This window comes from Ctenopharyngodon idella, chromosome 5, assembly GCF_019924925.1.
Source record: "Ctenopharyngodon idella isolate HZGC_01 chromosome 5, HZGC01, whole genome shotgun sequence".
In the NCBI taxonomy this organism is placed as follows: Eukaryota; Metazoa; Chordata; class Actinopteri; order Cypriniformes; family Xenocyprididae; genus Ctenopharyngodon; species Ctenopharyngodon idella.
In genome coordinates this window covers 27201093-27226421 of record NC_067224.1, presented here as the reverse complement: position 1 = coordinate 27226421, position 25329 = coordinate 27201093, and the positions used below count along the sequence as shown (strand labels likewise).

The 25329-nt window shown below is 36.9% G+C and overlaps 1 protein-coding gene across 6 annotated transcripts in view; it reads right to left on the bottom strand.

The window, feature by feature from the left end:
* trpm3 (transient receptor potential cation channel, subfamily M, member 3) overlaps positions 1-13199 on the bottom strand; it is a 138714-nt gene extending 125515 nt beyond the window's left edge. For 4 of the 6 annotated variants that reach the window (XM_051893575.1, XM_051893583.1, XM_051893576.1 and 1 more), the window contains exon 1: positions 12671-13199. In XM_051893575.1, coding sequence (XP_051749535.1) covers positions 12671-12847 — 177 coding nt within the window. In that variant the 5' untranslated portion in view covers positions 12848-13199. The remainder of the gene's footprint in view (positions 1-12670) is intronic. The other 2 variants (XM_051893582.1, XM_051893584.1) reach the window with 1 other exon arrangement.
* Positions 13200-25329: the final 12130 nt, after the last annotated feature.

The window sequence follows — 25329 nt, the reverse complement described above, 5'->3', positions numbered from 1 at the left end:
ATTTATTGTGTTTGTTATATAATTTTTGATTAGAGTGGAAATCCATTTTTTAAATAAAATTAACTTAACTGACTGCTTTATTTCCACTTTAATGACACAGACTACAGCAGGTATATTAGGCTGTTATCACTTTAAGACCTATGCACAGATCTAACATACTCATACACATGCATATTATAATATACTGACACACATCCAAACTGTTTACATTCACTTAAAGGTGCAATATGTAAGAATTTTGCATTAAAATATCCATAAACCACTAGGCCAGTGTTATATATTTTGTTCACTTGAGTACTTACAATATCCCAAATGTTTCCAACTATTTGTAAATCATGAGAAAATTGCAATTTTAACCAAGGCTCCAGGACGTGTGAGGAGTCGCCTGTCAATGGTGTCATATCCGCGTTACCCTCGGTTTCCGGTTTTATTTTGTAGAAACCATGGAAACACTAAAGACGCTTTAATATTTACATGTTTTAATAGACAAGGGAACAACTGTTTTGATACATTTATAGACAGAAAACTAATTATTGTTATATAGCTCAACACGTTTAGTTTTTTTGTTTAAATCTAATTTTGTTGATTTTTTGCGAGTACCATGCTGTACCATGCCTCAGAGAAAAACACTATTTTGTGAAGTAGCTAACATAGCATAATCAGATGCAGCTTTATTTTTAGTAACAGTAATACAGCATTTTCTCCATCATACAATACGTTTTAAAATTAATTGCATGCCATTTATCAACACAAGCCATCCAGCATTTAATATGATATTCTAAAATCGATCTAGCTTACTGCAGCGTGCAACAAGCGTCTCACAGCAGCCACCGAGCGAACGCACAGAGTAATGTTATAACATTTTCAACACACTCAGATGTATCTAATATGATAAACAGAGCTATGTTACCTCATACTCATGACCGGAAAAGCAGAAGCAGTGCCGGCGACTGTGGCATAATAAAAGTTGCGCAACCGCTCCAGCGGCCTCGTTCAGCTCCCACAACACTCGGTCCTGCTCTGCTTCATACTACAGTAACGTTAATAATTGCATCCATGAACATGATTTCTTCCCGAGTCCTATCCCAATTGTTTTCCACCGGCTGTGAGGTGAAGACCACATGTCCCAAGATTCCGCGCTCAAAGTTGGCGTTATCAAGCTACGCCTTTGTTTTGAATAGGCCTCTAGAGACCTCTAGCAGACAGAAAATCTTACACATGCACCTTTAAGATATAAACGACTGTGTTTATGTAAACCTTGTGTGTATCTGACAGTTCAAGCACAATAAGACATGAAAGAGAACTTTAATACTGGTAGTGTTTCAAGCTTTTAGTGTGCACATGCTTCGGGTGTCAGAAGAGGACTGGCAAGGCTTTAAAACACACGCAAATAATAAACTTTGGTGATGGCGAAGAACTGCAATGTCACGTAAGCATAACCCTACCACTGCGTTGCTAAACATGTGATGTGAATGTACATTGCACTGTACAATATTTTGGGATGGGGTCGCCAAAACTGAACTGATAGAATGTACTGTATGGTATTATGATCGCTCTTCAAAGAGAGATCGTGGAGACATTTTAATCATTCACAATTTAAAATGGTGATATGGCACACCACTAATGCCAAGTTTACACTACAGGAATTTAAGCCCGATTTGCAAGTTAACGAGCTCACCGACACAGGTCGGGCTGTGATTGGGGGAAAATCAGCAGGTGATCGGCGCTCGCCAATCTTTATGTGTGAACTACTCAACGACGCATCAAAGAGGCTCGCTGACGCGTCGCCGACACCTCACTGACGGCCAGACAAATATCTAGCATGCTAAATATCTGGAGCTGTCGGCCGACTCGATATCCTGTGGTGTCACATGTCGCGATGCAACAGCCAATGAAATATACACTGATGTCTATGGAAGCAGCAATAACAATCCATTCAAATAGCCTATAATTTGCCGACGTTTATTCATATCAGATACACATTGTGTAAGTAACTATAAAGCTCACTCTATTCTTCTCCCAGTTCACCGGCCACATGTATTTCGGTACAAATGGATGAATTCACGTGCTGAAGACTATAAATCTGACTGACAGGACTCTCTGAACTAAAGCGCAAACAAACAAGGCGGCGCCCATCTCGCGTTATAGATTAAGATCAAGATCATGATGTAGGTTTTTAAATGACAAAACACTCACTTGCAAATATAGGATAATTGGAATATCAGATTGATGACATGGTGAGAAAAGCGATACATCTGTCATACAGTGTGGCCGCGGTGTGTCACGTGACAATCATGATGCATCGTCATGGAAACAATAAAGGAATCGTTATAATGGTGGCCTTAACTCTGGGAGGTCAGCCAGAATATTTTAAACTTATGTGTGATAGGGTTCATTTAATTTTAATTAAATTTAGTTCAAAATTTAATCTAATTTCTTCCCAATGTCCATTTTCAAATAAAGTCGTTGGGTGACAGAGTTGTCGTCAGCTCATGTAGTGTGTAACCCCCTGTTGCGGATCATTTACGTAGTGTCACGTAGTGTGAACACCACAACGACTTAAAGACTCCACAGCAAGTCATGTAGTCTGAACAGCACAGCGATCTGCCGACATTTAAAGTCTTGTAGTGTAAACTTGGCTTAAGTGAGGACATTTTTGACCTCAAGTGTAGGCAAACCTGTACAAAGTTACACAAAACAGACATGCACACACACACAATGTTTCCATGTTTTATGGGGACTTTCCATAGACATGATTTTTATACTATACAAACTGTATAGTCTATCCTCTAACTCTAACCCTTCCCCTAAACACAACCCTCATTTAGTAAGATTTATGAGCTGTTTACCTCATGGGGACCCAAAAAATGTCCCCACAAGGTAAATAAATGTCTAATATTACTATGTCTAGTATTGCTATCCACAATGTAGGATTTACCAGGACCACACACACACTTTAAGGAGCACAGTGTTAGTGGATCTTTGATCACTATAGCAACAGACTGCAGTGTTTAACTCCACTTTAAACTTCTACTGCACCATTTAAAAGTTTAGAGTTTAGTTTCCAAACTGCCCAGACAGTCAAAATCTTTCACTAAATAAAACCTTTAATTAAAATGACATTATCTCCATGATAGTCCCATTGCTACTTCTCTTTTCTGTAGCCTACCACTACATTTTCTTTTGTTTCCTTTCCTGTATTTCCTTTTATTTCCATCATTTTCTTCTTTATTTCTTACTTACCTAATTCTATTTTCATTCTTGTCATTTCCTTGTCTTCTTTCCTTTCTGGTTTTATTTTCTTTTCCTCCTTTCTTTCCTTTGACTCTTTTCCTTCCATTCCTGTTATTTTCATTTACCTGTTTATCTATCCTTCCATTTCCTTTCCTTTAATTTACCTAATTTTCTTTCCTCATTTCCTTTCCCTCATTATATTTCCTTTCCTTTCATCTTACCTTATCTGTCCTGCTTGTCTTTATACACTAAATACAGATTTGTTTTGTATGGAGTTTTTTTTTTTTTTTTAAACAATAACTGCAATATTTTACTGTCAAGTGTGCAAACTGTAATTGCATAAACCTTGTACTAGATAAACCTTCAAACTGAAAGTCTGCCTAAAGCTCCATACTCCACAAAACATCTGATCTATATAAAAGCTTTATTTTATTTTTTTTTAACTTTTGTCGAATAAAATAAAATAAAATAAAGTAAAATAAAAACATGCTACTTCCATGCAGTATTTAATATTCAGGCCCTAGGCTGTTTTACAACTACATCTTCCCACATGAAATTAAATAGCTCAGGATATTGTCCAATGTGGCTGAGTATAAAGCGCACAACGAAGGAGATATCAAACAGAACTGTCTTTATTAAATCCACTAGCAGAAACACAGGAGATCGCTGGAGAATAATACAAACACAACCACTAAACATTAACAAGAACGGACAAAGGAACAGATAGAAACTCAGGGTATAAATACAAGATGCAAACAAAGGGAACTAATAATGACCAGCTCAACAAAGTGACTATTAAATGAGTAACCAATGAGACAAATGAGAACTAAGAGAGGCAGGTAACATGAAAACAGAATACAAATGTAACGGATATACATTACACAACTTGTTTTATTTTTGAACCAGGTCCAAATTCACTTCTATGCTAGTTAGTACGGCTCAATCAGCAGGCTTGACATTTTCACATAATTAAAGGCTGCGGGTAGATATGCCACTTGAAAAGAAAACTTTGTAAGACTTTACTCTTTGAGGAAAAATAGACTCTTTATGTCTCTCAGTACTTTTTGTTGTCATCTTCTGAATGTTCCTGTAAAAAGAGCAACATTCTTTCCCTGTAACTGCAATCCATTTAATTTCTGTCTCAGCTCAGACAGGATAGCAAGTCTCAGATGGCACTACAATGACACACATACATGCCCTGAAACTAGAGTAGCCTTCTGTCAAGCTAAGGAAAGAAATTTTCAGCCATTGGCAGCCAATTAAAGTATCAACTAGCACCTTTCACCTCACAGACGTGGGCTAAAGAAAAAAACATTACATTTAAGAACAAAATAAACTGTAAGGTTGCAACTCAATTAGTGCAGACTGTCTCGCTGCTCGCTGAGTCTCAGTAACTCAAGAGGTTTGAGTCTCGGTCTGAGGGCAATTACTCATAGACCGTCCAATCAGACACCCTCAAATCGCAGCATCTCACACAGGTTTTCAGTTGCCAGTCAAAGGTGCCATCATTAAAGGCTTCGTTATTAAAAGGTGATGCTTTTTGAGATCAAAAGGCTTTTTTAGAAAGAGAAAGTGATAAAAGAGAAATGTTGAATATAACAGTCCCTAGAAGCAATTCAATAGTGTCAAAGACACAACAAAGGACTAAGACAGACAAAGAGGTTAATGGAACAACGTTGGCAAAAAGAAAAGGACAGTTTTGTGAGTCATTTGGTATGGCAGCGGAAAGGAAAATCCTAAGAATGACGTGTGGATCCCTACAGGGACAAAGGACTAGAAATTGGCAGGTCTGGACAAGAGCAATTCCCACTAATCTTATAAAGCTAACGAAAGAAGAACAGAATCATTTAATAAACGCCAGTGTAAATTTATGACTATGCACATTTGAAAAAATTCTCTCTTATTAAGTGCCACCTCAATGACATTCAAAACTCCAGAATATAAATATAGTGTTTGTTCAGAGCTACGAAAGCCAAAAACTTTGAGGTAAATATTTTATGTAAATGTTAGAGCCCCTAAAACGGCATTCACATAAATTAAAAATGAACTGATTCAGTTATTGCTTTGCCTCATACTATCAACAGCATTGCTCATCTTAACAGGCGGTTTTCATGTGGTCCTATGTTGATAAATTACCACATTTATTGGATCTTCAACTCTGCAGGCTTTCACTGTGAAGCCTGAGACATTCTTGCCTTAATCTCCCTCGGTCTGAAATTTTGTCTGACTAATAAGGGCTGCAGTGGGATATGAAGACCACTAATTGGCCTCTCTGAATGATGCAAGACTTTCTGTCCTGTTGGAGCAGATGAGCTGATTAAGAAATGTAAAAAAAAAATGACTGGTGCAATTGTTATTTAAATGTGGTGACATTCCTTTTACCTTCATTATGAAAATTGCAGTGCTTCACAAATGACTTCCTGCGAATATGCAAATATATATCATCGTTGACAATTATTTGCCTTAGTTAAAAAACTCTGCAGATGGCCAATCACTCTACACCAAAACACACGCACACAAACACATTTACTTTGCTGATACTTAGCTATTTATCTAAATAAGGACATTCCATAGACTTTTACTGTTTTTATATAGAGGTAGTTATAAATAATAATATAATATAACCCTAACAATATTTTTTTTTATATTATTAATAATTAGAAAACACCTTTATGTACTTTATTTTTATACCATTTTTACAAACGAGGACATCCACAAAGGAGGTTTTGTCAGATTCAGATCACTTCTGGGTACAAAAGTGTCCTCAAAATATGATATAAAATAAGTTAGTACATACACAAAAGTGTAGTATTTACCAAGACAAGGGATGCATAAATATTAAAAATAATGGCCAATAACAATAAGCCGATAATTATTTATTATGTTAAGTGCCAATAACCAATAAAATTCTAGACTTTGTCTAAATAAAAAAAGTTAAATCAATCAATCAATCAATCAAATAAATGCAACAAGTGTATAATTTGTGCATCAGATATTAATGTACAGTTATGTAGCACATTATAATGTAAAGAATGATATTCAGGAATGGATATTCAGTTTGAGATTTTAAGGTTAACTTTAAGGGATGGCAAATGTAATCTAAATGTAAAAACAGAGGAAATGGGCCATTGAATATCCATATCTGGAAATAAAGTAATATGAAATAAAAGGGCAAATAACACTGCAGTCTTGGCCTGGCAGTGTGTTTATTTTTACAAACAACCACTATAAAAGAAATGGGACATAAGTGCCTGTTACTGATAAAAATAAAAATAAAAATAAAAACTCTTAAGTCTTTAAAAACACACCTTTTAGCTACATCCAAATATAAAGGGGATAATGTAATACATTTTCTATAAATCCATGATCATTCCTGTCATAGAATTAAACTTTTTTTTCTGAAGATTTAAGTAATGCTTAACTGCAAGTAAACTGTAGATAGAGCTATAAATTGTTTTTTAATAACAACAAATATCTGTATCTTGGCACAGCTTACACAATGGATCTATTTTCATAGTGTGGCACCCCTGATCCCTGAGCTGAGTGCAACTATGCTAACTGAGAGTGAGCGGAGGAAATGCCACACTCGCTTGACATAAATTTTACATTAGTTCCCTGTGCCAAGTGTGTTACCAAGGCAACCTGGCAATTAGCAGCTAATAGGAATAGCGCAATAAAAGCAGCACTGCACTGTATAAATATAATGGTGTTTATTACAGTTCTCTTATTCCCTTTGACCACTTTAAAGGGGCCATCCACACTGAAATGAATAGATGCATTAAACCTGGGACACTCCAGCCATTCCGAGATGGGGAATACTAATGTGGAGGGCTGGTTGAGGCAGGAGTCACATGCTTTGCATTTATCTTTCGTCTTACTAAGGGTGATGCTATGGAATAGTCTGGGCAAGCTCGGGTAGACTTGCACAAGCTGGGGGTAAATATTGCCAAGATAAATCAATCTGCCACATGTGCACTGATTATTTGGTTTGTTGGCCGTTATTGATAGATACACCATCATCTGTTTCGAGACAATCTGTTGTGCCAGTGTGTGATGGGATAAACGGGTTGTTTTAAGGGTAGAGACAGACTCTGAGTAAGCTAATTAACTGACCGTATTATATTGTCCTATTACAATAATATATATATATATACCCAGACATAGGTATTTAAGTAAATTATCATATATAACTTTCATTTTTGGATGAACTGTCCTTTTAATATAACAAGTTTTTTATGAGCAGTTAAAGGGGAGATTTAGAATGAAACAACCTCAAATAGATTAAAGCAACTGCTGTTTTTGTGCCTAATTACAGAGGGTGCAGACAGTTGAGGTAAATAAATTTTTTTTTAGGTGAGCTATGATTAAATATGGTCACGTTTGAATGTGTGATCAAATGCACATCGTCAAAATTGTGATTATAACCATGTTTTTTTTTTTTTTTTAATCATGTTGTGTCTGATACCATTCTAGCAACAGGCTCCCTAGGTCCCTGCGGTGACTGGGTTTTGAGAAAAAAGCTTTTATCAGAAATACACACAGGCAGGAGTGTGAGCTCATTAATTCACTGAGATGAGTGCTGGGTTCTGTTAGGCTTTTTCAGCTGTCAGAGACTCTCCCTCTCTGGAGGCCAGTCAGCTATACCAGAGAGAGGGCCATTCCAATTCACGCCTGTTATTTCATCTAATGCTGAGGGACGGTGATTTGAGACCTAGGCACCTGGGTTATTCTGCAGTGGTATGGTGAGTTGTGGAAAAGCAGAAAGAAAAAAAAAATGAAATATTGTCTTAAATATAACAGAAATACGCTTTTACAGGATTAAAGTCTACACAATGCATTTTTTACAGATGTCTATCAGGTATAATTCATTCAGTGAATTCAATACAAGTTAAGCTCAATCAAAAAAAGAGAGGAAATTTTGGATTACAGTACCTACGTTTACATAGACACCTTTTATTTCAATCGGAATGAATTTTACATGAACGATAAATAAAGTGATTGGGTTGATGTGCACGTCACAATCTTCAAATTGGAAATGATTTTTTGACATGCGCACACTGCACAAATATACAGTTTCCCGCTGTTTGCGCATACCAACCATCCTCCTACTTTGCTTCTTTTCTTAAGACTTAATATTCAACCAATTTTGGTTCCTAATTTAGGAAACGACGAGCATGTGAAGCTTTGTGCCGTGCTACTTATATTTATCAAGCGGTAAAAACACCCCTTCCCGCGCCCAAAACAAGGCGTCTGTGGATGAAAGTCAGAAACAAGGACTGATGGGACATTGTCCTGCTCTGCTCCACAGACGATGAGTGGAAGGAGAATTTTAGAATGACATGACGGTCATTTGTGACACTTCATTCAACAACAACAGCTCGTTTTGTGCATCATACGTCATTACGGCATTTCAACGTCATTGCACATGTGCAGTACTTTCCAGTTTCACTTTTCAATCCGATCAAGTGTTTACATGTCCTCTCAATCAGATTAGAAGAGGTTCAAACCACCCCTTATAATCCAAACATAAGATTTGGCAAATTCATTCCGACTGACGTGGTTATGTGACATTTTTATTCCGATTGTGCAACTAGTCCGATTACAATCGGATTATTAGGGTACATGTAAACGCAGCTACTGAGACATTTACAATGCAAGTGAATTTAAAAATGGTAAAATACCTTCACAAGTATAGCCACAAGACATGTGTTAAGATAACTTTAGTGTGAAAATATCACTTATCAACCTTTTCTGTGTATAGTTACATGCTATGATAATGTTGCACTTAAAAATTATGAGAACACAGCGCACATAATGAATAAATTTTAACAGAAGAATTAAGTGCTTTTATAAAATTATAAGCTTCAAAATTCTGCTTTTAAATCCTGCAATCATTTTTGTGATAATCAACATTATGCTGTAATCAACACAAATGCTGTCGTTTGAGCTTAACTTGTATTAAGCCCAGAACATTCCTTTAAAGCTAATTAGGGTTGTGACTTTGCCCTATAAAAGCACAGATTACAGTTTTTTGAAGTGACAGGAAGTGATGAAGTCACTATAATTTAGGAGTATTTGGTTTTGACTAATTCAAAAAGCATCTGAACTTTAGGGACATATCTGTAACCGTAGTGATAAGTCAACAGTAAACGTGCTGGGCGATATGTGCGACAGTTGCTATAACAACCAAAGTAAGCCACATCCGCCAGGCTTAAAGCCCTGTGGTGGTAGCACAAAATCAGCCCCCCGAGGTTGTACCGGCTCATTCCAAACTCTGATCCGCTCCTATTTCAGTTGCCCAGTGTAATGCTGTTTAAGACTGCCTTAACACCAACCCGGCACAAGATTTTCTGAATGTTTATGAACAAGAAAGTCGTAAACCAGTCTTTGTAGTCAAACACAATGGGACACATATCTGGTGACTCCAGGGTAAATGTTCAGACTGTGAATGAATAGGGATGTAATGTGACTAAGAGCACGCTGAATCATCCACACGTCCAATTTACACTTAACATTATTAAACTTTAAGTTCACAGAGATTTCTTTAGGAATCAAACAGCATGTAACACACTAAAGTACAGAATATTGATTGGGAATTTCTATACTTTAACACACTATAGCACTATTCCTTTAACACCTCCCACTGAGATAAGCCCATATAAAGAATCAAAGATATATAAATGACTCTGTTTCCAAGCTACAGTTGCCAAGGTTTGTATCCACACATTCTCATCAGCCTCCTTTGTTTCAAAACCAGGTTATAGAACAATTAGCCTGTTTGAGCATTTGTGTTGGCATGTATACGCTCCTCACTGTTTGCACTGCCACTTAGTGCCTAATGTCTGGCCTGCCAAGCATGAAAGCAAACTTTCTCCAAGTTGGGATATAAAACCGTAAAACTCCTCAAGGTGACTGTTGGAGTCCCTTAGACCTGACCCATATTTGATAAAAGTACCTGAAAATTAACACAGACACATTTAACTCTTCACAATTCATAACGCAACAGAAGTACATGGTGCATTCCCAGAACTTCTTTGTGTTTCTCACATTGTCTTCCTAACACCATTTGGTGACACATTTGTTTTCTTTTTTTTGTTTGTTTTGTTTATTTTTCTCCTGGTTCTTCAGCTGATATATATATAAGAACGTCTGTATTAAACTCATCTAAATATCTTGCATCTCAAAATCTTGAGCCAGTGGATATGGACAGTTTTAAAAGACTAGATGTTGATAAAGGTGTGATTCAAAAGACAATCCATAAGATACACAAAGTAGAGTCGTTTCTATAGCAACATGACCACAAATAATCTCACACCCACCCACCTAAAGATAATACTGTTAATACTAATGTAGTATTTAACAACAGAGCACAGACATAAAATGCCAAGTAAACACTTATTGTATGGATTTGTAATACATATCTTGCATTTAAATACACTGTGGATGAGAGTAAACTTGCTAAATGATTGTGCCTCTGATTTCACTTTAGAGGGATATGATATACTCTAATATCAGCTTCTTCAGTCCTTAAAGTAAATTTCCCAGGTACTGTATTTTTTATTATTTTTACATCCATGTATAACATTCAGAACAGTACTGAATGGGAAGTTGTGTGTTAAAGTGGCCTCTCAGCCACTGTTAGCATATTAAAATAATAGTGGAAAATTCAGAATATTTTCAGTTTGCATAAAATACTGTTTATAGGCTACTTAAAAATGCTACTCTGCTACAATTCAACAGCCTAATTGCGGCTACACTCAAGACTAAGTACCTAGTTAATGACTTCCGTCTCTATGACTGCAGTTTTCATCTGTTTGTGTCTAAGCGTACATATTTTGGCGTGTACTGCAGAGACAGTTGTGCCAGTAGTTCAGACTGCCACAAAAACTGATTAATAGCATACATTTTTATAATTGCTAGATTGATTTTAGCAATATTCTTTTATATTTGTAGAAATGTTGTTATCTTTTCACAAAAAATAAATTGACAACACGCTCCATAAATTCATGGAATTTGTATGCAAAACATTACTGATTGATTTAGTACTTTTCAACACATTCATACTGATGCTTTCAAAACTATCACTAGTAATTCAAGCAATTTCAACAAAAACCTCATCTAGCTAATTAGATAACATTATCTTGATGACAAATAAGCAGAATTAGCAACAACAATGCAGAATGCCAATATCACAGAAAACCAAACGTTTATATTTGCGAGACACAAAAATGGATGTACAAGATCAATGAATTTAAAACTTTGTGGCCGTGCAGCAGTAGCTCAAAAAGGTAAGTGACTGTCTTGTCAACTTGCCCAAAATTAGATTCTTATTGTTGAAACCTGCAGTTTGTTTTATCATCCAACATAAATTATGTTGTATTGGAAGACCTTGGACTAGAAATCTAAAAACACTAAACACACACACACACACACACACACACACGTTTACTTAGCTATCTAAATGGGCATATTTCATAGACTTTGACTGTTTTTATGTACAGCTAGTTATAAATATATAACCTACCCCTAACAGAAAACTTTCTGCATTTTTATATTAAAAAACTTCCCCAAGTCCCCAAAAAGAGGTTTTGTCAAGAGGTTTTGTCAAATTTAGCTCAGTTCTGGGTATAAATTTATCCCAAAAATATAGGTACACACACACACAAAATACAGTGACTTATATTTCAGAAAATACAGTATCTATCTCTCTAGCTGTGCAACTGGAGTTTGCAAAAAAGTGGCAAAAGAATCTTCGGTGTGTGACAGATGGTTTAGAGCGTGCTTCAGGGCACACTCTTGTGCTTAGCAACAACTGACCCACTGAGTTTCCCCACGTTATTGACTCCAAATCAGCTAAAATGAGATCAAACATCAGGGGGTTGGAGTTTTCTTGCTGGAGCTGAAACATGCCTGAAATCTTTGACTGCAGAGATGTGAACAAAAATGCGATTTCCCCCCACTTAGCACATGGAGTACTCTATGGCCTGGTGTAACAAAGCATTCCATATCAGATAACAATAATAACACTTCCTAAATGGCACATGGTCCTGGGAGAACACTTGATTATGGTATATATCTGAGCAACAAGTTTCAACTTTCTCTCTCTCCACCCATCTAGTCTCACTTCACGCCTATGTTCTGTGCATTTGAAAGCATCATCATCATAAAAAGCTCTTAGTGGTCATAACGTGGAACACGTGCTACACTGAAACTTTCCACTGACATCCTCCAAGGCACAAGGGGATCTTTAGATTCCCACCTGCTTAAGCCAGACTCTTTCCTGCACCCCTCTGTCCATCTCTGTGTGATCCCATGCCCTCGTTCTCTACTCTTCCTCCCTTCCACCAGCGGTCCCTCCCCTGCACCCACCCTCCTTGCTCCAAATTCAACAAACCGGGGAAGACGGAGCACACACAGAAGCTGTTCCGCTTCTTACCAGTGCTTGCTGTGAGGCCAGTCCTGACCTCTTGGTAGACCCCTGTCTGGAGCTCAGTCTCTTCCAAGACTCTGAGAAGCGCCCTCTGGTGGAGGGGCGTCCGGGCCCCTGCGCCTCCTCCCTCGTGGAGCTGACCTTGAAGCCTTCTCTCCTCCCCTCCCACTTTCTTTTAGTCATAACTCTGAAGGTTTCCTTGACGACTCTGGAATGAAAGCCACGGAAATAAGGAACCCTACACTGTGATGATTCGTCTTCCTTTAAAACTCTCTCCAAGTGTCAGGGCATCTCTCTCCTGTCCTTTTCTTGAACAGAGAAGCAAAAGAAGTGGAGGGAGTTTGGCTTCTACACCCTGTTGCATGTGGTCCCGCTGCTTCAGTTAATGTAGGAGGCTTCATCCATAGATAGAATAACACAGAAGGAGAGAGACAGAAAAAAAAATGTAGCCGGCACAGCCCCGCCTGCAAGGTTCTTCTCCTGGTTTCAGTCTTCTGATGTCTTCAAACTGAGCAGGCAAAGGCAAAGCGAGTCACTCTGGAACTGAGCTCTCATCCTCACACTCTCTCCCCACCCTCATTCACACACTCTCCCTCCCTTCCTCCCTCCCTCTCCACTTGTTATATCTCCCTCTCTCGTCTGCTTCACTGCCAAAGTTCACAGCTCACGTGTCGCCCGCTCTCACCGTACAGCGTTTGTGGAGATTAAAGAGTTATTCAGAACAGAAGGTTTCTACAGGTTCCCCCTCTCTTTCTCCCCTGTGGTCTCTCACTGGTTTTAATCGACACAAGAATGCGGGCTTCACATCAGCAGAGCCCAACACGCTCACCGGTACAAAACACTTACTACTTTGTGATTTCAAAACCAAAGAACTTTTATTACAGCTAACATGAAAGGTGATTCACCTTTCACCAGAGAGGTGACCCCCAGATATTATGTACCACTTACTGGGAGAATGGACTGTAATTTTTGGTAGTAAAGAGTCAGAGGCTGGATTTTTTTCCCCTAATGAAAACATCTCTGCACTGTCATGTGTTCTACAACCAGGGGAAACAGACCTACTTTACATAGATAAAATGAAGACTGAACTTCCTCCTGCTGGGCTGATAAAAATACAAATCAAAGCAATGAATGTGGAAATTTAAATGTTTTGAATTAGATCTAGGCCTACCAATGCAACCACACAAAATCAGAGTAGGATTGTACTATTACTACATAGTGACATATACTAATAACTGAAGACAAACTGATTTGTGCAAAAGACCTGACAAGCCATTTACAATATTTACACCTCTGATATATTGTATGTTGTGATAAACCCTGCGTAAGACCCACCTACTCATAGTTGCCAAGGTTACCACAAGAAAACACCAGTCTAGCATAGCTGGTGGTTCATTAGCATTCCAGTTTACATCAACACTTAAAAACTACAAAGGAATATGCCCCATATACTGAAGCAACAATTATAGAACTTTTTCTCTGAGATGTGATTATGACATTTCAAACTACAAATTAAAAATATTAAAAATGTATGTATGTACATAACTGGGATTCAAACAAGAAAATTAATTTGGATGGCTTTTGTTAAACGAGACACTTAAGATTCAATTTAGAGCTGAAGGTTATGGTTCAGGCTCATGGATATTCCAATGGCCTGATTCCAACTCCTGATTAGCAATAAGAAAGTAACACGTTTCTAAAGGCTTTCCAATGAGTTTAATTAAAAGTTTAAGCGAGAAGACTCTAAGGACCTGAAAGAAAAATCTCGGCATGTAACCTTATGTAAAGCCCACAGCACACTGAGTCATCACCCTTGGAAGTAAGCGTGGTATTTTATTAAAAAAGCTGCTTGTTAGATCTGAGAAAACAAATAAGACCAACATATTTTCTGACCAAAAGAACAGTTTGCTGTTGGTTAGCAGCAAAAAAACATCTAGTTTCTTTTTTTAAATCAGAAACAAAAGTGGTTCTAGGAACAATTAAAAAAAATAAAAAATAGAAAGCTAATGTAATTTAGAGTAAGCTTTAGCTTTGACCGTGTATGACTAATTCAAAAACAAAAGATAAGTAATAATAACATTTATTGTCATTCAATGTAAGATTTGTATATAATTCTTGGGGACCATTTTTCCTTCACAGCTTTACTTTTCCTCCTAAGAACAAAATTCAGCAGAGCTCATCAAAATTGCTATTTGGTAATACATAGACTGTTTGATTAGACAATTTTTTTCTCAACCTGCCGACATCTGACTCACAGGGGCCAATCATTTCCCATTATTCACTTAGGTAATTTTATCCATTATGCCCCCTACCAAGTGCTCAGACCAGCAATTTTGTGACAGATTAAATCAGTCACAGTTTACACTGTTTTTACGAGTTTTCAGTATCAAATATGTCCAACATTCACACAAACCAGAATACAGGAAAAATAAAGGTAAATAAAGATATTATATAAAGATATTATATATATACCTTTAATACGACAATAATGCATTAACAGTTAAAAAATAGTGTGGTTAAAGCAGGCTTTGTTTGACCCTATGAATCACCCATAGTTCAAGCCAGGGTTGCCAGGTCCGCAGTTTTTTCCAAGACCAAACATTATTTGTAGCGCACTTTCTCATTCAATAATCGAAGGGAGCTTTGTGCGTTGTTACTTCTGATAAGAAACAAAGTCTCAGCTTTCAAATTCTGTCCATTTTATCACAAAATTCAAACAATAAATGCCATTTTGAAGCTCTTATATGTGGCATGACAGATCGTGCCTCAGTTCAAGCAGGAGGCTTTTCTTGCCCTTTAATACAAGTAATAGCATAAAAAACATGCATGAACATCAAAAGGTATGTTAAAAGATACTGTATACATCTTCCTGAGATGTATCATGTCTCATGTAATTGCTCAATCGGAAAGACATCAATAAAACAGCTTGTGAACAATATGTCACTTAACGTTGCATTTACCTCAGGAAAGTTATCCAATGTTCACAGTTTGTTAGTAATAAAAAAACTAGAGAGGAGCTTATTTACTGTTAATTATACGCGTATGTTTAAATAAATTTGCTATGAAGACAAGTGTTTATGAAAACTACCGTATGTGTTGTATTCAAACATTTCAGTTTTTATTTGAGTGTAATTATTATATTAGAAAATAAATAGCAGTTGAATATAATAGTTTGGGCTCTGGTGTTCATTTTAACCTTGAATATTACAGTATTGTACCAAATGAGAGGGTTCCTTATATAGTTTTCTTTATCGCATTAGTTGGGAGAGATTTTTTTCATTAAGAATATCAAACTATCTGTATCGGTAGATATCATTCTGTAGTCTTGAAGCTGTAACTGTAGTCTTACCTTCATTTCTGTGCAGAGAGGTTGCAAAACTCTCCTTGCTTGGACTTTTCTTGTCATGGAGTCCTGTTCAGTGAGGAAAAGATAGAGCATTCACTTTCTATTTAATGAATAATGATTTATTTAAAATGTTAAAGTAGGGTATAGGAAAACTTTTAATTTTCAGATCAGTAACCATGAACTTCTTTGTATTTGGAGTAATTCATGTCTCCAAAGGATGTTTAACTGGAGTATATTCACTATATCGGTTTCAGACAAATCCATAAATCTTACAAAAAAATGATATCTAAAGACAGGCTTAATCCTGCAACTGTGCAGATAAATAACATCATACAAGGCAGAGCTGAGCGTGTGAAGGTTGGTCTGTATTATTAAATGCGAGAGGAAAATAATGACTATTTTGTGACTAAAGAGCAATAAAAACCTGTTACTATCCGTATCTGTCAGCATGTGTGTATGTGTAAGCCTGTAATGCCATTGGAGAGACACATAAATGGAAGAAGATATATTTATAATGGTAAGATATTTAAATTTCATTTAATTTGCTCAAATGAAAAGTTCAATAACTAAATTATAATGACAGAAATCTCTGGAGTATCGTGAGTTCACTAGAAGATGGGAACTACTCATCTGATTAAATCACAGTGGCAATTTCTTCGAGGCAGCAATAGGTTGTCATTTTAAAGAAACTGATGAATCTGCTCAAGTAAAATATGAAAAAAAGAGAAGAAAAAAAGGAGGGGGGAGAGAGAATTTCCATCATAAATAAACTATGTGCATCACATGGTAGTGAAAACCTATAAGAAATATGTGAATAGTGTGTGTGTGATCGATTTTATGATAGTTCCGTATTACAATTAGTGGGTGAAACCTTAGACGGTTTCAGCCTCAAACTGCACTCCCACGGACCACCCACAGTTTGCTCTCAGAACATCTTTAGCATACAGCACAGAAATCTAGAAAGCATCTCAATCTGATGAGGTTTAATCTGGCTGATTTTATGCTGTTCTGTAAGAACAGAATTCATGTCCATTAGACATTAATGTCCTCCTCCATTAAATGTCCTCCTTAGGTAATTGTTATACAAAAAATACAATAAGCACAACTTATTGCTTAATTTAACATATTAATTAAATCAAAAACTTGAAATATACTCAGAATTTTGTTTGAGACCTTGAGTAGCAAGATAAGTGTTGATTCCGGATATATTTTTCAGGTTAATTATTTTATTAGGATTTAAGAAAAATCTTCCTTAATAAGTTCTAAGACATGAACCATACCAACCAGCTCTGAGATGAATCAAAACATTAAAAATTTTGCCCCTGGTTTCACAGACAAGGCTTAAATCTAGTCCAAGACTAAAATGCATGTTTGAGCTGTTTTAACTGAAAGCAACTTGCAATGACATATCTTAAATTATGTCACTGACATTGTTTTGCCTCAAGATGCACATCAGTAATGTTTTTTTCTAAGGCATGTTTATAAAAGATACTTAAATGTCCTAACTGAAATAAGGTCTAATCCTGGCTCAATCTAAGCTCTCTCTGTGAAACCAGGCCTTGAAGTATTTTTTCAAAATGACAAAGATGTAACACTGTGTACATACCACAGTTAAAAACAGTAATATTGTGAAAGTTATTTTAAATTGTAACAATGTTTCCTATTTTATCAGGGAAATCCCTGAATGGTGTAATCAAATTATAACTAAATTATTTATTCGTTTTCAATTCTGATATGAACAAAGTATTTTTGGACGACACTTTATTTTAAGGTGTCCTTGTCAGTGTAGTTATACATTTAAGAACTGAGTAATATTTAACTGCATGTACTTACTATAGGTTTAGGGTTAGGACTAGGGTTTGGTTTAGGTTTAGTTGCATGTAATTATGCATAATTTATAGTTAGTACTACAGTAACTACATGTAGCATGTGAAACAATGATATTGTAAAATAAAGTGTTACCTACTTTTGTCCTTACTCTTAAAAATAAAGGTTATTTTTTTGGCATCTGTGGTTCAATGAAGAACCATTAACATCTATTAAACTTCTCCAATGGAAAACATTCTTTTTATTTGAAAAATGTTCTTCAGATTATCACACAGATAAAGGTTAAGATTTTTAATAAAATAATGGTTCTTTTAAGAATTGTTCAAGAACCAAAAGGGTTTTTCTATGGCTTTGCTGTAAAAATTCCCTTTAGGAACCTTTATTTTTAAGAGAGAAAGATATTTCCGAAGTAATTTCATAAGTAGTTTAGTTGTTTAAAAGAAATTACACTGTTAAAACATTGTTTTAAAAAAAGTTAGAAAAATACAACTCCTGCAGGCTACTCGAGTCATCAAGCATTATCACAAAATATTTTAAAGATTCGCTCAATTGTGAAGCTAAAAAAATAGGTTGAAATAATGTTTCCCCTATAAAATAAATAGGATTTTTACATTCAGAACTGTTGCATTCTATTATTGTGATATAATTCATTTTAGGTATAACCACTTCTAAAACCATGAGTTTTTCTTGGGATGGAGAGCAGTTCTCAGCCAGAATAAGTCAAAAGTCTTGCTACACGAGACTACACCTGTGATAGTGTAATCAATTCTTATGTTCTCCTGTTTCTCATATCTAGCTAGTGCATTCTTTTGAGTGTGCGAATTTATTATCTGTCAGGCTCCAAAACAAACAACAGAAAGGAATTACGTTGAAACAAAACACTTGGCAGAATTTTAGTAATGTATGCAGAGTCTTGTTCCCTGCTAAAACTGATAATCATAGCATAGTGTCTATTTTTCAAGCTTCATTACACATGGTTCATTCTCTCGGTCAAGATTAAAGAAGACTTCAGATTGCTCTACTAATTGGTTCTTGATTGTTGAATGATAAAAAGGTTGTGGATGCATTTTTTAGCAGTCTGGAGCCATCAATAATTCACGCTCCACAACAACAAAGTCGGTAGGTGTGTGTGTGTGTGTGTGTGTGTGTGTGTGTGTGTGTGTGTATGCGGGGTTGTTTGCATAATCCTGATATCAGCAACTAAATATTTGTATAAAAAACAGGCATTTCAGATCAAGGCATTCATTCTAATAGGTTCAGAATCAATGGCAATTAAGCATCTAGCTTTGCTATAGCTTGCTATGCATTCTTAATACAGCTTTCTTTATTAATATTTGTCTTAATAATGATTCTATTCCAGATCAGAATAAGCAACATAATGTAAATGCAAGAAATCCAATGCTCTCAAATGTCACAGTTTGCCTTAAAAAGTAAGCGGTTTTCTCTGATTACTTCCTATTTATCATTTGTAACTTACATAAAACATTATGGCATGAAAGTAAATGATCAAACTAATAAGGAAAGTGAGGCACAGTGACAGGCCAAATGTTTGACAATATATCCAGTTGTGAAAATTAAAAAAATTCCTAAGCATTGACATAATAATATATATATATATATATATATATATTTATATATATATATACACACATGCAATCGTCTGCCTTAGGAAAAAAATCTGTGAAAGCAAGTTATACAAAAGAGAAGCATGAGTGATTTCTCTTTTGAGAGCATATGGTAGAAAGCCTTCTTGCTCTGTGCTCACTGCAGTTTCCAACAGATGGTGAATGAGTAACAGCTATCATTTATTTACCGTATCACTAGTCAAATGCATACCACGGTGACCAATTGGCCTCTTTATTAATCAGCTTGAAGTTCAATAGAAGTAGCCATCTTTCCAGACCAAACTGTAAAAACACTAATCAGAAATTAGTGAAGAACAAAGTTCTCCACTCTATCTCTATCTGGTGATAGAGGTTAACAGCAGCACGAAAACATACACATGCATGCGATAAAAAATGATGTTCGTTTTAAAAGACAACAGTGTATATCTCTTACCAGTTTGATGATTCCTCTCCTAGTACTTTCTTTTTCCTCAAGGAGGTCTCACTTGTTACCCCGAGAAGATCTAATGTTCAGAGTCTCAAGTAGGCGGTGAGGCCACAAAAAAAGGCAAAAGGCCCCTAATAAAAGTTCTGAACAAAAATGTAGCTTTGGTTCAAAATGCACAGGTGATAAAGTCTCTCCGAGACAAAGCCCTTGTTGACCTCATGACTCATTTGACAGCAATGGCTCTCCCTTGGGTTTGTTCCCTGCGTTCATGGCATCCAGCAGAAACAGGCATCCGTGAGCCTAGATCTCCCATACGTTGTTCTTGTGTCCGAGCGTTAGAACCCCAACACAACTTTATGTCTACTTCAATGGTGCTTGCAAAGTCCTTCAGCATCCATTGTAAGTTAAGCTTCAAAAACTGATCTGTAATAGATGGCTCATTGGAAAAAAAAGTGTCCGAACTTATAAGTGTCTACAGAGAGAGAGAGCGCAGGAAGGAGAGAGTGTATGCCTGTCGTTGCCCTGTCACCAACGCATGACACACGTCATCAGGGGAGGCACCTGGGCCACAGACATCTGTTTGACTCTCCCAACGAGACACGGGAGGTGTGGGGACCAGAGGGTGGTCGGGGGGTCTGGGAAGCCGTGTGGGCCAAGGGTAAGTGAGGGGGGCTGGGGTAGCAGTCCCTGCCTGCTTGCTCACAGATGCAGGTTGCTAGGTGAGGGGGCTATAAATGCTCTCTTATTGAAGGGCTAATGATGTCAAATAAAATAAAGCAAACAGTCGGTGGCTAACGAGGGCTAATTTAGTGTGCTCAACGTAATGAATTAATGACGAGCACCCCACCGATAGAAATGGTGAGTGCATGAAATGGCAGGAGACTGGACTCCACTGCTCAGATCAGGGGGCCACGAATCTACCGATTTCACTGACAGTTCTGCTCTTCTTCATCTTTTCAGCCTTCCTTCCTCTAATATATTTCCAGTTTAAAGTACTACAAATAAAAGCTGAGTAGCTGTCAAGTTTATCATAGTAATGCCTCTCTCTCTCTCTAATCTTTCTCATTTTCATGGTTTGTCTGCTGTTTGGATTGAGGTGGTCTGGTATGATTTGGCTTGTCTCTGAGGTTGTCATGGGTAGAAGGAGCCGGATGAACAAAACACATTCGCTTCCATGCTGCTCCATCAAAGGGATCTCATGTAAGTGAGAGGAAAAAAAATCTTTCATTTGAAACGGGAAGACTGGCATGAATATTGATAGACCCCCCCCCCCCCCCCCCCCCCCCCCCCCCCAAAAAAAAAAAACCTCAACGATGATCAAATGTGCAGTCATGTACGGATTTACATAGTAATTAAAAGCAAGTTGCATAACTCTTATCAAGACGTTACAGGGATAGTTCACCTAAAAATAAAAATCCTTTACTCACCATCATGTCATTCCACGTTGTATGATTTACTTTCTTTCATATAACACTAAAGTAAATGTTTTGCTGAATTTTAATGCTGCTTTTTTACATAAAAGTAATCCATATGACTTGTGCACTATGTATCAAAGCTTGGGGAGTCATATAACAGCTTTGTGTGATGATCAGGTTAAATTTATATCATTATTCACTAAAAATCAATTGTTTTGAAAACAATGTGTTTGGAGCAACATGAGAGTGATTAAATTATGCCAGAAGTTTCATTTTTGGGTGAACTACTTTAAAAACTAGGTTATAATTCTAAAACTCCTACTGGAAGTGTTTAAGAAAGTTACAATATTGTTGAAGTATAATGCAGCAGTGAAATGAGCCTTTTAAAATGGCCCAGGGTCAAGCTGAAATCTCTTTTGTGCTTTTATTCTCTCAAATACAGTCCATCAAAAGGCTGGGCCATTTCTAAGAGGTTATTATGAGTAAAGAGTGCAACCAGCCACGGGCATGCTCTATAATAACCATAATGTAATGAGTCAATTAGCAATGGTGGGGGAATGATGCCAGAGAGAGAGTGAGTGACAGATAGAAGGGGAGTTGTGATTGGTCCCCCATGGAATGGTTTCATATCCTCATTTAAGTACCTGAAACCCAATCAGCACTATGAGTGTGGCTGTTTATATCCATCTAAAATCTTTAGCACATCTGGGGTTGTGATGATATAGAGAAGAAGTCCCATATGTTTGGTCCCATCAGATCTAAACGGACCATCAGCAATTCAAATAATCCTAAAAAGCTTCACAGCAACAAGACTTCTGCACAGAGGTCCATTGCATATATCGCATGACTGCACGGTTGATAAGTAAAACCAATACAGCTTGATAGCTTTTTAAAATCACGTCATTAATACTAAATATATTTTTAAACTAAAATCACCCTAAATATGCACATACAACCAATGCAAGGCATTTACTCAAGAAACTGCCATATAATACATCAAGATATCAGTTCTAAGCCTGAAATATGTTGAACATCCCAACCTAGGAAAGAAAGGAAGATTATAACACTCCTTTGAGCAGTTTTGGACATGCATTGTATGGCAGGAAAAGGTGTTGAGCACCTAGAGAAATCACTTTACTGTCTCGCTCCATTTGAGTGTTCGATAAGCTGTGGGCCACATATCAGAAGAGGGATCAGAAATCTCAACATCATTTAGCAAGATCACTGAACTCACACTCAAAAGCCTTGCTGACCTATTTCTTGCCTACTGAATAAAACCAGCAGACTAACCTTACAGAAGTGAAGGAACCTCTAGAAAGAGGCAGTTTGGTGTACACAAACCCCATTGACACTTCAAAAAAGCCCACACAATGAAGGGGAACCCCCAATTGCAAGATAAATGGCCAACCAATATATGGCCAACCAAACTAGGGTATACTAAAAATCCAGACAACATATTTGAACAACATACATAATTCATGAAATGAGACAGAAGTCAATAAACAGGTAAAGGTCTCTCCAATAGGTTGTTTGCAATCACGTGGTTCTGGTGACGCGTGAAATTCAGTTGGAGGGCAAGCAGTGAAAACTAGAATGGAAGAGATGGAGAAAAGCCCGTACTGTGCTGGTTTAGAAAGGTATAAACAGAAAATCACAACATATGTTGGACGTGATCCTTATGTTATGAAGAGGAGCGAATTTTCTACTGAATTAAAAGACTTGACTGCCATCGAGGCGGTAGATATAGAGAATGTGAAGCTGCCGTCATGCCGTGTTCATTTCTAGTCTGGTTTGTTTAACGTATATCACGCTGTCTTTCTGCTTGTGAGTTTAGGGCAGTATTTTAATTTTCTGTCGTAATTGTGAAAAATGTTGCCATTGTAGGTCATTTATGCTGAATCGAGAATTGCAACAGGAGCTCACATCATTGTTCAGGGAAATACTGGATGGTGCAATACAATTTTCATTTTTTTTGTGTGTGTGTGTAAAAACACTAAAGGAAGCAGGTTGAGGAGGTGACGGGGAGACGCGGTATAGCAAATCTATCACTCAATAAAATAATCACATTGCTGAGTGTTTTTTGAAAGTTTTGTATTTTGTTTGGTTTAATGATTAACATTACATTTGCGATGTATTGTGACCCTCATGAGATTCTCCTCCGTGGCCATATGGGAAAGTGAAAACTTACAAAGACAACATTAAAACTACAGTTACATTTACACCCTTCCAGCAAAGAAATGGATCGACTTCTGTCAGCTTGTTGAACACATTTTTATTTATTTATTTATTTTTCTACCACATGATGGCTGAAGCAGCAGCGCGTAACACTGTTTTCACGGTAACCAGATCAACATTGTGAACGGAATTCTGCAAAACTTAAGTGAAAACACAAATGATCATGCAATGGGATAAAATAGCTTCTCTTCCCTGCAAACGATACCCTGAAGAATGTGAATATTTAACCAAGTCAAAAACAAAAAAAAGGTAAGCAGGTATCCATATTCATTTCAGTATATCAGCAGACGCAAAACGCTATAAAAGGCGACAAGTTTTAAAGTTAAAAAACGATATAAGTTACATAAACGATAAAAGCTCCTTGTGGTTTCTCGGTTTGAGAGATTTAAGCAACCATAAACAACGCAAAACATAGGAATTTTGAGATTGTGATAGTGATTCCTGTATAGAAAAATCACTGCTTGCCCTCCAGCCGCATTTCGCGTGCAGCAATGACGCCATGCGCAAACAACCTATTTTGTATATTTTTGTTTTGGTGGTGTTTTCACAAGCTGATCTAATCTTACATGGAAAAAAGCCAGTAGAATTATCCAAAGTCATGTGTTTTTTATCCTTGATATAAGTGTCCGAATTAACCAAACAGTCTCTTATGTATAGATTGAAAAAAAGGGGAGGCTCCTTGAATATATTTTCTGGATTATTAGTGTACCCTAGTTTGGATGGCCATGTGATCTTTGTAATCATGTGACTCATATTAAGATGGCTCCTGCACTGAGCATTGTTAACTAGACATTGAGAAAGGTGACATATGACCAAAATGTTTGCCACTTTTTCATTAAAGCAATGGTTTTATCTTGCAATTGGTGGTTCCCCTTCATTGTTGGAGTGTGCGGGCTTTTTTGAAGTGTTTCCCTAATTGGAGTTTTTGGTCCACGCACCTCATTTGGACAGTTTTTAAGGCGTGGTGAGTTCCTGGCTTTTCATTAGACGGAGTCGACATTTACACTACCCCACTAAGTGCCACCGCCATGGGGGGAGGATGTTGCCATAGTAGCATACCCCTATGTCACTTTCTGAGTCATTTAATTATTAACAACCCCATGCCTGAACTGTGCAGGAATATCTTAGTCTGTCACAACACAATGTATGATGCACACAGTCTGGTGCAAACATATACACCATACAGCACAGCCTGGCAAAATCCTGAAAATAAAAAGTTCTAAGTTAAAGTCTAAGTTAAATTTTCGAAAATTTCAACTGAAGTGAAATTTGTACTGAATGCTTAACTGAGACCAAATTTGACAATTCCAATGAAAATGTCCTTAGTCTAACACAAGTTTTGAGAAAAAAATCATTATAAATTAAATCTATAAAACTTATTAATTATATATCTGGACTAATTATGTCACAGTATTCCCTCATTCCCTGTATTTTTCACTGATTATACAAATGTCTCCAGTAATGGGCACTTTTGAAACACTGCTTCATAAAGCTTCAAAACAATTATGAATCAATTTTCAAATCAGTGATTCAGATCTTGTTTTAAACTCGCCACGTCACATGATTTCAGCAAACGAGGCTTTGCTATATCATATGCTGCATCCCAATTCGCATATCCATCCTAAATAGTATTTGAAATTAGAATTAGTACATCCCAAATCATAGCATGTTGAAATGAGTATTCCAAAGATACCCGGATGGTCTACTTTTTCCGGTTAGAATCCGAAGTGCAGATCCATGTACACTCTAATGGCTAATATTGCTCTGTTCGTGATCTCACAACGTTCCAT